Source organism: Solanum stenotomum, chromosome 12 (assembly GCF_019186545.1).
Source record: "Solanum stenotomum isolate F172 chromosome 12, ASM1918654v1, whole genome shotgun sequence".
Taxonomy (NCBI): domain Eukaryota; kingdom Viridiplantae; phylum Streptophyta; class Magnoliopsida; order Solanales; family Solanaceae; genus Solanum; species Solanum stenotomum.
This window is the reverse complement of record NC_064293.1, coordinates 44718502-44733560: the sequence shown is the minus strand read 5'-3', so window position 1 is coordinate 44733560 and position 15059 is coordinate 44718502. Positions and strand designations below refer to the sequence as shown.

The following is a 15059-nucleotide window of genomic DNA, read 5'->3' as shown; positions in this document are numbered from 1 at the left end:
AAACGAAGATTATTGTGTACTTATGAAACGTCATTTAAAAAAGTAGCATAAACCACAATTTTCAGCAGAATAAGACTGTTTAAGAAAGCAACATAAAAGAAAGATTTGTTTGAATGGAAATAGCAATAACCAATAATGTCAAATAAGAAAATAAGATAAGAGGGAACAGATATATCTAGCACATCACGATAATACATCAAATAATTATGAAAATAAAGTTCGACCTAAATAAAGGGTAATCAATAACAATTATGAATGTTAAATACTAGACACTTTGAGCGAATATAGGTGGGACAATTTTTTTTTGGGCATAAATTGGCTTAAGATGAGCTAAATAATGAGTGATAGCCGAACTTATCAACTTCCTACCTTTTTTTATTATTATTTTCTTATAAATTATTTAATCACGTAATAAAACTTTTTGTCATTATGATTATTATGACTATTAGACCATACATAACATGTTACACAATTAAAAAAAGACTTTAATTAATATTTTGTCAAGGTTATTGTTTAGTTGAGCTACATATTTAAGCCAATTAACTTAACTTTTACCTGTTGAAATGAAGAGATCAAAATGAGCAATTAAGTAATACAATAGGAGGGTCCCAAACTTACACAAATTAATATAAGTTCATATTTTTGTATCGTAATATTCCACAAACTATGCTCATAGATAACTTCAGTTTCTAAAGAACTTGTGCCTCATTAGGCATCGATTGTAAAAGACAATTTTAAGAGCAAAAAATTTGAAAGTCAAAACGTGCAATTTCATGTTAGACTAATGTTGCAACATGACCAAGATTATGAGAAGGCACATACCTTCGTTTACACTCTCTCCACCCATTTTTCGGTCCAATTCCTGGATAAATTATACATACACTGAACGAGCTCATTCATAACACTATGTAAGAACTTGAAAATGAATCATTCAATGATGAGTTGTATAGAGAACATAAAGGAAAACCTTGGTCTACTTTAATTCCATTTAAAGATGGATAGGAATTACTGGAATTAGCATGATCGAAATAATCATCATTATTGGTAGACTACTGTATTTTAGTTTACTAATGGTTGATGAACCACTGACTGCTACTGTCATTCAACAGTTAAGCCCAAAACTTAACCAGAAATACTAGCCCAACGGTATACCCATAAGAAAAAGGGAGCTAAATTGGTGGCCCAACAGTACAACACAAAGTTTTTTAGGAATAGAAGAATTAACCTAAATAGTCATGCACTCTTTTCTCTTAGAATTAAATATCCAGTGGATATATAATGTGTGTATTAGTGCATAATTTATATATACTAGCTAGAAAAAAATAAGGGAATGTAACTGACAATTGTGTAAAGACGAAAAAAAATGAAAGAACTTAGCTTCATCTTTATCTACCTAAACTATTATGATATTTTATTAATTAGATATATGCATTATGTAAATAGTTGTATATGTAATTTGAATTTCTTGATAATCAACATTGCTTCTTGCCACCTTTGTGTATGGTTAATTCATGCTATACATGTAATATTACTTGCTTCAAAATGTAAGTTTGTTATCCACTACAAATACTGAATGCATAAAGCAATAGAACAAAATATTTTAATGTTCCTGCATGCCTTTGTCCTTGACTATGCTACATTGGCCATGATCACCCATAGTTGTTTCAATTAATTCCACCAGATTTATCTAATCACCTGCATAAGAAACATAAGGAATGCAAGTCCAAACAATTTGGTTCACACATTTTGATACATAAATGACTTTGCTTGTTTCAGTCTTGTGAAAAGAGAGCCTAAAACAAAGGTGGTGGTCACATATATTTCTCTTGGGAAACAATTGAATACAACAGAAAAAACTATCAAAGCTTAGAGGATCCAATTCAGTCCCAAGCTGATCTAACCTTCCAAATACATTCTTCAAAATACTCAAAAATTATAGGAGGAATTCTCCCCTACTACTTCAAAGGGTTAGCGGCAGACGTAGCTTCTTCCAATCCTAGCATCAAACAAGGGGTGAAACTTTTACTTAAATCTTAAGAGAAATTGGTTAATCTGCAACTAACATTAAGACAGGGAATGCCTCCTACTTCTTGATGGAGTGGACTTTGATTCGCCAGCATTGGAAGAACCGGGGCTTTCTGATGTATCAGAGCTGCTGTTCTCGCTTAGTCTATCTTTGTTGGACCACAGTTTTGAAAAGAGTTTCTTGGACATGATTAAGCCCTTCGCTTTCCCACCAATAACTTTTTCCACACTCATTTTTATGTCTATTGAATTAGTATCATTGCAACCAGCTTCTTTGTCCCTCAACCTTAGAGTAGCAAGCTCCCCTTTCAAAGCTTTAAGTTCCTCAGCAGTAGGCACAGCATCCCAGTCCTCGTCTGTGTTTGTTGTGGCAGATCTTGAGCTCCCATGGGATTCCCCTGGAAGTGAAGACTTGATTGTTCCAGCTAGGTCAGGGGTGCTGCCACCACCAGATGATGTTGTTGCTCTGGTTTGCTCAAAGAACAGAACTTGTACAACTACTCTCAACGGAAGGCGCTCATTCTGCACAGCATGCATGCAGGCCTCAGCTGATAGCTTCCGGCAGTCCATTAGTTTACAAATTCTTTTCCTTTCGCTCTTGGTGATTCCTGGATGTTCCTGTCAAAAAGAAATGATCATTCAGAGTCCATCCCAGTCACACAAATATGCCAATGCGGAGCCTCAAGGACAAGATAGAGGCTTTTACTAATTAATACATTTTTCCCCGAGTATCTAAAACTTACAGATTATAAAACATATTGGTTGAAAAAAGAAAATTGCAAAAAGGATACCTTGAGATACATGTCAATAGCACGGTAAATTCCATCATGGGAAGGTCTAGGGAAGCCAGACACCATTTCAGCAAGATTGACAAATTTCACCAAAGGTAGATTTGGATCTCGAGAAACTTCCGCAAGGTAACCATCAATCACCCTTGCCACCTTGACTTTGGAAGAGTCTGATGCAAATGCAGGGTACATCTCCTGAAATTCATTATCTTCAGGAAAATCACTCCGACCGCTCCTTTTCTGCAGCATGAACTGCTGAACAAGTTCATGTACCGTGTCAACATCATATGTAGTAGTTTCATTAGCTGGTGCCCGAAGAAGGAGGTCAGCTACCGATGCCTCATCAAGATGCTGGCCAATCCTCCTCTTCAGTTCACTTTGTACTGTTTCTCCACATTCCAAAGAAACAGACGTCTGTAACAATCTGATCAAGAAACTACATGAAACACTATGTTTCTCTGTGGGCAACAGAGAAGTAATCATATCAACCAAGTACTGATACTTAACAGGATCACTTCCTGGGATTTTACCCTTGCTGAATCCCGGTAGCCTTCTATAGGCATATGCTCTCAATGCCTCACCTATTACTTCTGGAGACATTCCTCCCTTTGTTTTTATTGTTGTTATTACCCGTTTATACAAGTCAATATGAAGTTCAGAAAGGTCCTCAACCCACCAGTCTCTTGGAACATACTGTTGCTTTTGCACACCATTCCATAGCGGATCACTTCCATTTTCTGATGGAAGCTTTTTGCGGTTATATGTATACGACCAGTCCACCTTTGAGGTGTCAATGTAAGCTTTAGATGCAACAGAGTCCAGACAATGACTAACGATCTTTAATTCCTCAGACCAGGGAAGAAAAGCTTTTGTTGTTTGGAGAACAATGATTGAATCTTTCCAGCTCCGGAAGATGCTAGATGTAAGAAAAACCTCAAGCTTGTAGATAATGTTACCTTTCTCAACAGTTTCATACATTTCCAGGTATTCCGCGGCACAACGAGCCGCAACCACATTATACGCATTCAGAGTTACCATCATACCATAACAGAACTTTGCGCATATTTCAAAAGCTGCAGGTCCACCAGGTATATCGTCGATGTTGATTTCATCATTGTTTTCCTCATTTGTATTAGCTGTCAACTTCTGTAAACGAAAACTCTTGGACAGAAGGGGGAACTGGAGAAAGTATAATCCTATCAGTATTAACAAGTAATGTATCGAATGGATAAGATAGTAAGCAGACAACACTATGAACATGAGTACGGTTCACATCTATCTGCATGTGAACTACTGATAAAATGAATGATTAGGCTCTCTCATTGAGAGTAATCCCTTCATAGCTAGGCTATCCTTTTGAATAACCAGCAGTAAGCAGGAGCCAAGATGAAATCGATGAAATTTATTTTTTACCACAATATCAGGCTGATGTATGTTAAAAGTTGCACCTTGATCAATTTTGTCTATTAACCACTTCGATAATTGGTGGACATGTCTAACGCTAACAGGATAAGTAATTTACTCTTTTAGTAGTATTTCTGGAGTAATCAGGTCAATCAATATCTAAGATTGTGTTTCAAAATTACAATTTTAGTTTAACAAGCAGAAAAAAGAGTAACAAATATGGCTTGAGATGGAGAGCATACCTTGTGGAGATAAAATTTTACATCTCCAACATTGATGACCATATCTGTTGCCAATTCAGTTGCTACATACCTGAATAGGAAGTTCATACATCATATTCATGATGAAACCATTTCAAATGATGTTAACTCAAAAAATATACACATCGCTATCACATTACGTATCAAAAAAAAAAATGCAACTAAAAAGTCGAGATGATACACCCCACCATAGTGCACATAACTAATATGTAGTAGCTGGACTGGAAAATGGAAGCTTTCCCTGCCGAAACAAAGGACAAACTGAGATCAGCCATCACTGAAAACCAGCTTTGTCGAGGTACTGTAAATGGTATATGATCTAAGTGCTTGTAAGAAGGTTTTGTGAATAGGCTTAAAGGAGAGAGGAAGGATGTCAGTTCTCATGAGTGAAAAAAAATTTAAAGAGAAATTTCATTGGAACTAGAGAATATGTTCCTCCGTTAACCAATCTATTTGAACTGAGGTAGCAGGGAGGGGGTTGCTTCTGGACAAACACCACATGAGATAAAGCTTTTGGCATCAATGAAGCTATGTTATGAACCAATCTTTTAAAGTGTAGTTCATAGATGAGAAAAAGGAAACTTATACACTCTACTCCTTCCTCATTGGGACAATTCTACTTTTTTATTTTATTTCATGTAGTGAGAAAATGATGCTATTCCCAAACTTACAAAATAGGGTGAAGCAAATTAGTTTTTCAGATACTTCACAAGCTTAAAGAAACAGTCCACAGCAACTTAATGAGTAGAAATTATGAGCAGCACAAGGTCTCACTATAAAAATATACATAAAGACATATATGAACAATAAAGAAATACCTAATTAGAATGACAAGAAAAATAAAGTAAATTCACAAAGATGATTGAACTATTGACCTGATATTATCTCCTTTTGTCTGAAATTGATCAGGCTTGGATCCAAGTTTCATAAACTTCATCTTTACGCTCTGAAAGTATGGATTCACCTACAGTATCTCAATTCAAAACTTGCAGTAATTAAGAGAACAATGCCAAGGAAAGGAAAGAGCAACCTGGAAGTACCTATACTTCCAAACTTGACAAGATTTAAAGAAGGAGAGATTTGGCTTCTTTATTGGTTCTTGTTGTAAGCTCAACTACAAACAACCACAAAAGTCCAGTCCAAGATATACAACCCAACCGACTCAATACCTCAAAATATGCAAATTTAAGCTCTCAAAACCAGAGGCCACATGCTCACCGCCCTTCCTCTAATTGTTTATTTAAACAACAACCTCCTCTACTCAAATAGTCTTCTCTCACCAATGAAGTTAAAGGACCTGTAATAACAAAGAAACATCATGTAAGATATGTTTTCAAGAACACAACCACCAAAAATTGTCGACAAGAATCATCAATTGGGTCTAGAAGGTCGCATATATGTGAACAAACAGGCACAAATACCCAAAAAATTGTTCTGAACTTGAAAGGAAAACATAACAAAATTTGCCTCAAACAGAGCATCGCATCGAACATATCACTTAACACACAAATCAAACTGAAAACGTGCCACAAAGAAAATCACAAATACACCAAATCCATACATTCTTGAAAAATGCATGAACCCAACCAACAAAAATTAGAAGAAGAAATTAAGAACCCAATTCAACATACATTTTTTCAGATACTGAAGAAAGAAGCAAAGAGCAATGAAAAAAATTTGATGGGAAGGCAAAGGCTAATGAAGGATGTAAATACAGTGTAAAAGCACTAGAGAAAGCAGAACAACTTTGAGGTACAAATCCAAGAAGACATTCCAAAGGACAAAAAACCCACTATGAACAATCAGAGAAAGAAGCCAACAAGAACACAAAAACCAACCAAGAAAAAGATGACTTGTCCCTAATCTTTGCCAGCCACCAAAGCAACACTCTGTATTCACAAAAAGCCAATCTCAGAATGTTCCCAAAATAAAACTTAGATATCAATCTATCTCTTTAGAATCAGCACCGCCGTCCCCACCACCATTACCCTCTTTTCCTTTTTCTCTCCACCCAAAAAAAAAAAATCAGTACAGATTATCAAGAAAACAAACTACTCCCTTAATTCCTCTATTTACCTCCTCTTCTTTTTTTTTTTTATCTTTTTAGATGAAACTGGAAAGTGGGGTTGGCTTCTTTTTTTCGCAAATAAAGTTGTAAAGAATCATCATCCTCCAAACTCTAATTATATCCTTTCTCTCTGTTTTAAGCACTGATACAGTGATACGCACGCCAATCTGACATAATCGACTTTTTTGCCAACACTTTCCCAATTAAACAAATCTTTCTTTTACCCGTATTGTTTTAGCATTAAGATAATGACCACTCCATTTTTTCCTCTCCTACTTTTGTAACAGTGCTTTCCATCTCATTTCTTCTCAATTGAATCAACAATGAATTTTTTAATTTTCTTGTTTTGTTTTCTATAGCCTTTGCCCTTTGGCGAGTTGAAATATAATAGCTTACAAAAATTGTAAGGTTGGAGTTATAATTGTTGAGCACCAAAGCGTAGGTAAGCTCAACCACCACCACCACCCAACAGCAACAAGTTATCCCATATAAGTTGAAAAAGGGTAGAGTTTACGCATATCTTATTACTATATTTGAAGGATTCGAAAATGATCTGTTACATAAATGAAAAGCTATACAAAATGGAAGTTCGTTAATGCTATATAGTTAAATTCTTGAAGTGTGTAGTGTAAATACGAAATCAGATTCGTTGACATTAATGGATAGGAGAAATTTAAACTGTTGCCTTTGAATCTACTAAGTTTGAAATTAACGTATCATTATTTGACTAATAGACCGTTGCAGTAATTTGGGTGCAAACTCGTTCACACGAATGTCATAAAATGGAACTCTGTAAAATGAATTAAAGGGTTAATTGGCAGGGACACTGTTACATCAAATACATTAAAAGTAAATTTTGCTTGTGAATGAGTTAGTGATGAAATAAAAAGTTTCACTAAAGAAGTTCAACATCTAACGTGTATATATATAAAAGATAAATTTAATTATATAAAAATAATTTATTTTTTTAAAGACGTTCGAATGAATCCTCAATTTTACCTGACTCCACACTGATATGAGTTAAGAAGTAGGCCATAATGTGGGTGGCACATGGGTAACTAATGGCTTCTAACTTTGGAGCAAGGAATGCGCCTCTATTAGATCATTAGACTTTGCCTTTGCTTTTAATTAAAGTATACTTTGTATTTGTTTTTTTCTCTATGTCAATTAGTTTCACGAGTAATCTATTATTTTTCATCAAAATAGGTATAGAATGGATTTATCTACTTAGATTTAGATAAATAAATAAAATATTTGATACTGTGTGTAGTTGCTAATAATTTAACTTAATAATCTTTTCTAAAAATTTGATAATAGTAAAATAATAAATTATAAATATTTGAAGTTATCATCTATTAATTTTGCATTTATGTAATGAGCTACTTAGTAGTGACAAACTACTTATTAGCGTCACTTGTTGCTCTCAAGAGCCAAATAAGTTGATCCTCAATAAACTTTTGTAGTCATTTTGATATGACTTTTGATAAATATTGAGTATAGCATAAAGTACTTTTTGTGCAATAAATTAAAATAAGTCCAACAAATGTAACTCTAAAATTTGATTAAATGGACCCTCAATAAACTAAAAGTTCCAAAGAATGATATTTTAATGTTTTATAGTATATATGTATGGCATGGAGTTGTCCAATCAATAAAATGGGCATCCCTTATGGACAAAATGTGACCACATTCCCTTTTCTATTATCCCAAAAAAAAATGTATTTTGTTTTCAATTTTTCGTCTCGAAACCTCTCACATGCCCATGTCCCAAACTCCAAGCACCTCTTCTTCCAATGTCACCAAAAATAAAATTACTTAAGAGTAATATTTTCTTCTGACATGCCATATTCTTTGCTTTTTACACTTTCCTATGATAATGCTCCATTGCTAAATTTAAATTCTAACATCGTGTGAGGAATCTCTTTGCCAAACTCTTTCTTTTATTCTTACGCCAGTGTAGACATCAAAATTTTATGAGTGAGTTCGATCTTGTTAGAATTTTTAAAAGTTATTTTATTCTAAATTTATTTTATATTTATAAAAAGGGATATATATTCTTTTTAAGAGAAAAGGAAATGTAAACAGACGTTTCTAGAGATTAAATACATTGCAAAGAAGTTCAAATAATTATATATTTATTCAATAAATAGGTTACTAACATTCTTGAATCATAAAGAAAATTTATAGAGAAGAATCACTAAAGGAACAAAATAATACTCACTAATATTCATCAATAAAATGTTTCGTCAAAGTTTATTTGTAATAATAACAATTTATTTTGCAAACAAGTATATATTCCTTCATTCCATTTTACTTCTCATATATTTTTGGTCATTCTTTAAAAAAATAATTTAATTAAATATATTTTTTAATCTCAATTTAATTTTACTTTCTTTTTCATTACATTAATTTCCCCCCATATTTATTGAATTTACATATGACAATTAATAATTAATTTTTAAAAAATAACAACTACATATAATTTAAATAAGAGGGAATATAAATGTTCTTTAGTTTTATTTATATTTTATTAATTATACAGTAGTTATTATAGTTTTGCATCAATAAGATCTAGGCAAAGATAATTTATTTAAGGTGACACAGATTTTAGAGGCAATCTTGATAAAGATATATCCACCACATTTGGTCGGATGTCTCTTAAAGATTTTCCTTTTGTTTTCTTGCAATCACACACACGACTGCCATTTAATTTCATTTTATTTATGTCTTCTTCCTTCATTGGGAAATACACTACTTTTATTTCTTCTTTTTTGGATTTTATGATATTTGATACTATTATTTTCTTTTCAAATCCAAGGAAGGAGAAATAATAACGAAACATCTTAATAGATGAAATACAGAATTATGTATGTGTGTACATATATATACATATTGACAAGCAGTAGTGAAAATAGTTTCAGCTCTTTTTTGTCAATCACCTTCTTTGATAGTCGTATCACTACAAAATCTATTAATGATTTTTCTAACTTGAATTTCATTCAATGTCAGTTGTTCGTATTTTATTCTTTCCATAGCTACATATATATATATATATATATATATGTTTGTACCTAAATCACCCCCGATTATTCAATCATTTGATAACCAAAATCTCATCTCGAATTCAAAGAATCATTATAAAAGTTCATAAAGTTCAAATATTTTCTTGAAATATATTACATTTAGTGGAATGTGATATTTAGTCGGATGTCATACTATATGACATTTTATTTCAGTGAAATATTACTCAATGAGATTGTTGTAAAAGACCAAAAAAACCATTTAAATTAATATTACGTACGACCCCATGATATTTTAATTTTTATCTACTATAAGAGCAATGATGAAGGCTAGTGAGTTCAAAAGTCGGATTGAGTTTAAGCAGAATAGGAAAATGATGAAGCTCACATGCATCCTTATTATATACTCTTAATCATATAGTATTAATTAATTACGCATCATCACCATTTTATATACTTGTAAATTATTACTAATAGGATCTTTTTAGAAGCAAAACGAGATTGGTTCAATGAATATGCAGGAATTAGGCAGCCTTCTTCATCAACTTTTTAAGGATCAACAGCAAAACACAGATTTACGGGGCATTTATCAATAAACTGGAAAAGAGTGCTTTTCCATAAGTCAAACAATGTTCCTAACACTAATTAACAAATCCAAATTAAAACTGCTGGTACAAGGAATATTGCCCATCTTTCGCTCCTAAAAAATCACTATTATCCTATGATAGCGTAATTTTATTTTTTAACTAACCCCACTAAATAAGCGTTATATTCGATTGTAACTTCAACCTAACCCAATCCAACCCCTACTCACATTATAGATAGAATATTGATATTACCCGACACGAAAAAGAATAAGGGAAGATGCTCGATCAACACTAATTGTCGAAGTAAAGAATCGGACGAATGATGTATAAACACATGCGTAATCGCTCACTTTATGTTGTACTATTTACTTTTTCTAGTTGAAGAATTTTCCTTAATTGAGAATTTGTTTTCTATATTATATTCCTATTTAGCTATCATAATTTTAGGTTTTACACTTATTAAGAAGCTAGATAAGTTTATCATTATATTTTTTCTTGAAATCAAATTTTCAATAAATAAACATAAATTAATTTGTTTTAAGAAAAATTTTCAAGACTAATAACTCTCAAGGGTAAAATAAGAAGAATATTGTTATTTATAAAATGATTTTGTAAAATGAAAAATATTTTTAATAAGAAGTACATGACGAGAGTACTAATTATAGTAATTTGTTTTGTGTATACCTCATAAACGTGCACATGCATAAGATGGAAAAGACCAACGGCTAGTATAAGCACAATACTATCTTTTATTAAAATTAATTAATGTAGGTACAGCTTAAAAGGTTGATCAGACTATATAAGAGTGGTTTAAAAAGATGAGTGCCTGCGTTTTTTAGGTGAAATTTGCATTACATAAATGTAAAAGCTACCGCCAATCCGCTATCACTTTACATGTTTTCCCAAAGTACACTCAAATTTCTTTCCCTATCAATCTTATAGGGTAGCTTATGGAGTTTTGGCAATTGCCCACTCATTTTTTATTCACTTTTACTTACACATCTTTTCTTTTTTTTAAACGGTATGAACTTTAATTAATATTTTAAGATATATTTTTTCATAATGCTAATATGAAAAAAATTACAACTTAAAATATTCAAACCATCTAAAATTTAAAATATTGAATCTTATTCATTTTAACTTCAAAAATTAGAGAAATCGAAATAAAATTGAACGAACAAAATACATATTTTGTAAAAGAATTATAAGCCTATACTCCGTAGGAAGTTAGGTATGGACCGCCCTATAACTATTAGGACTATATATATATATATGTATATCTTTTTTCCCTTATTCATCTGTGGTCCTAAATAAACATACTAGTGGTATATATATATATACTAGATATGGGATCCCGTGCCAGCACGGGGCCCAATATATGTTACTGTTTCTGTTTTAATTTATGTGGTACATATGAAATTTGAAGTTGATCAATTTTTTAGTATGTTTTTATATATTTTAAGTTGCTAATTATTTTTATTTAGAGTATATGTTACTGTTTCTGTTTTAATTTATGTGGTACATATGAAATTTGAAGTTAATCAATTTTTTAGTATGTTTTTATATATTTTAAGTTCCTAATTATTTTTATTTAGAGTATGTTTTACGTAAATATATTATAAATCACAATAATTAACAAGTTAATATAAAAAAAAACTTATAAAAAATTAATTGACTTTTGAAATTTCATTTGTATCACATAAATCAGGACAAAGCGAGTAATATATATGAAAATTACATAAAACATACTATAACTCACAATAATTAGCAACTTAAAATATCTATATATATATATTTCTCCCAATTTATGCGGTACAGATGAAATTTTGAAAGTTAACAAAAACTTTTTATATGTTTTCAAATATTTTAAGCTATTAATTATTATGATTTATAATACTTTTTACATAAAAAATTTATTTATATAAAGCATAAAAGAAAAAATTTCAAAAAAAGGAAACATAAATGTCAGCAGGAGTCCAATCTGTGTTAATTTATATGTTTTAATTATTGTAATACCGATTGAATTTAGAGAGCCAACTAAATTTTTTTAAAGGATTTTTTTTATAAATTTGAAGTTGTTAATTATTATAATTTATAATATTTTTATTAATTTTAAACCAATATATGTTTTTCTCTGTCTCAATTACATGAGACATATGGAATTTGGAGAGTCAACTAAAATTTTAAAATATGTTAAGTTGTTAATTATTATACCTTATAATACTATTACGTGATTTTCAAATAAAATATGTAATTTTTTCATTTCAATTTATATGTCATTGATATAATTACATATATTAAGTAATGAAAAATTAATGTGTAAATTATGTGACACCTATGAATTTTGGAGTGTAAATAAAATTAGTTATATGATTTAAAAAAATTAAAGCGGTTAATTATTACAATTTATAATACTTTTTATATATTTTTTAAATGATATATATATATATATATATATATATATATATATAATAAATTAAATTTTATTATTTTTAAATTTATGATCTCAATTGTCAGCCTATGCCACATTATAAAATGTTCCAAAGTAGATATCAGATTTACAAAAATGGTGATGCCAGCTAAAGTAATAAAATAACATCTAAGGGCATGAACCTATATATGTATATATAAAGCTGAATATAGACAATTTGATGTGGCATCTCTCTATGACCAGTATTTCTATTCATCTTTTTTCTCCTTTTTTTGACATTTTATCTTTGTTTTGTATTTTTTATTTGTATTTTAAAAAAAAATATTTATGTCATACCCGATTAATTATGCCCTTTATAACATCCATTACACTACTATAGATTTAAGTAAATGAAAATGGAAGATGAAAAGATAAAAACTATTCATTTTTTATAACTGTTTATAATTACTCCCTCCGTCCCATTTTATGTGGCAACATTTGACCGGGCACGGAGTTTAAGAAATAAATGAAGACTTTGAAATGTTTACCAAATTGCCCTTTTAAAAAGTAGACTCAATTTCTCTCTCCTCATAAATGTATTGGAGTATTATTTTAAGATTAAGTGGGACCAACAAGGATAAAAAAGGAATTGTACCTTTAAATACTTTTCATATAAGGAAATGTGACATTCTTTTTGGGACTGACCAAAAAGGAAATGTTGCCACATAAAATGGGACGGAGGGAGTATTTAGCCTATAAAATAAAAAAAAATAGTTGAGCATTTGTAACAAATAAGAACAAATTTCTTCACTTTGGCTCTTCTTCTTCTTCTGACGATGATAATCAATCAGTCTATAGCATTGGACATTGATCCTAGGTAATTCTTTTGTCACGCTACTCTTACACAGAAAGCATATATCTTGGACTGAAAAACTCATACACGTATAGCTGAATCGAATTTTCCATGAATTTACCACTTTAGTTTGCTTAGAAGGTGGAAATATTTTCACAATGGTCATTAACTTTTTACCCTGTAGGTCATGTGACTTTTTTAACAAAAGAGAAAGAGAGAATATCTCATGATTCTTGTGAAGACGTTGATGTAAAGAAAGAGATTATGTAACAAAAGATTCTTTTCAAAATAAAAGACTTTTTGAAAAAATGTTTATTCCTCCTACAAGGAGAGAAAATTCATTGTGGTTGAGAAATTTATAAGAAGGTTGATTAGTGTTTCAAAGGGTAAGAAAAATTACTTGGAGAAAAAATCATTCTATTTATGGAGTTCGTATCAAATTAGGAGGAGAACAAGCAAAAATTTATTTTGTCATTTGAAAAGAGAGAAAATTAGATATTATTTATTTCAACCTCATTATTCTTCTAATTTCTTTCTTCTTTTATTTTGTCTTAATTTTTTGTATCTTTAATTATTTCTTTTCTTATTTATCTTTAATTAAAGTTTATATATATTTTCTTAAAAAAGAATTTAAAAAGATGATCATATTTAGTTCCTTTCCTCAACAATGCTATTAATCTCATAATTAGTGTTATTTATATTATTTTCTTAATTACTTTTTTTTCTTTCATTTAATTATTTATTTGAAGAAATTAGTTATTATAACTTTATAAGAATTACACATGTATTTTTACATAACTCATTTGTTATTTTTAAAATTTTTGGATCATTCTTCATCTTAAAGTTTCTATCTATATGTAATAATAAAGCTAAAATAGAAAATGAGGGGTGACACCTTCTTAACAATAGATACTTATTTATTCTTATCAATGTTTCTGACATTTTTTGTTATTTTTTCCTTAAAATAATTGTTACCTCGATTTTTAGTTTTAGTTTTATTTTTTTAGCATTTTCTAATTTTAAAAGACTGAAAAATTTATATTGATAATTTACAAAATATAAAAAATGATTTATTTAACTCCTATCATCATCAATATTATTATTAATTTGTTTTACTTCTTTTGTTAATCTTCATTTCATGATTAATGTAATTTATATCATTTTCTTATATATATATATATATATATATATATATATATTTGTGACATTTCTTAGAAGTTAGGATTACTATTTATTTAGTTTTTAAAAATTTTGAATTCTTTTGTCATACTAAATACAACATGTTTTATTATAATTACATTTAATATATTAATCAATATGTTGTACGGATGAAAACAAAATTACAATTTCACAAAAACAAAGGTTAAAATATAATTTATTATGATTAAGGAAAGATAAAATTATTATTCCAATATCCATAACCATATATAATACATTAAAAATTAATTGAAAAGCTGTAAATGGAAAAAAAATCAGCATTTAAGGAATCATTGTTTTTAAATTTTTGGATCATTTCTTCTTCTAAAAGTTTCTATCCATGTGTAACAATAAAGTTAAAATAGAAAATGTAGTGACAACATTCTTAGTAATAGATGCTTATTTATTTTTATCAATTTTTTCTGATAATTTTGGTTATATTTTTCT

At 29.9% G+C, this 15059-nt stretch overlaps 1 protein-coding gene across 1 annotated transcript; it reads right to left on the bottom strand.

Annotated features, from left to right (window-relative positions):
- Positions 1-1806: 1806 nt before the first annotated feature.
- LOC125847698 (BTB/POZ domain-containing protein NPY3-like) lies at positions 1807-6242 on the bottom strand. Its single transcript, XM_049527363.1, is given in 6 exon segments — positions 1807-2087; positions 2089-2643; positions 2817-3992; positions 4460-4529; positions 5353-5774; positions 6224-6242. Coding segments are annotated over 5 exon segments (1917 nt in total). The 5' UTR covers positions 5415-5774; positions 6224-6242; the 3' UTR covers positions 1807-2033.
- Positions 6243-15059: the final 8817 nt, after the last annotated feature.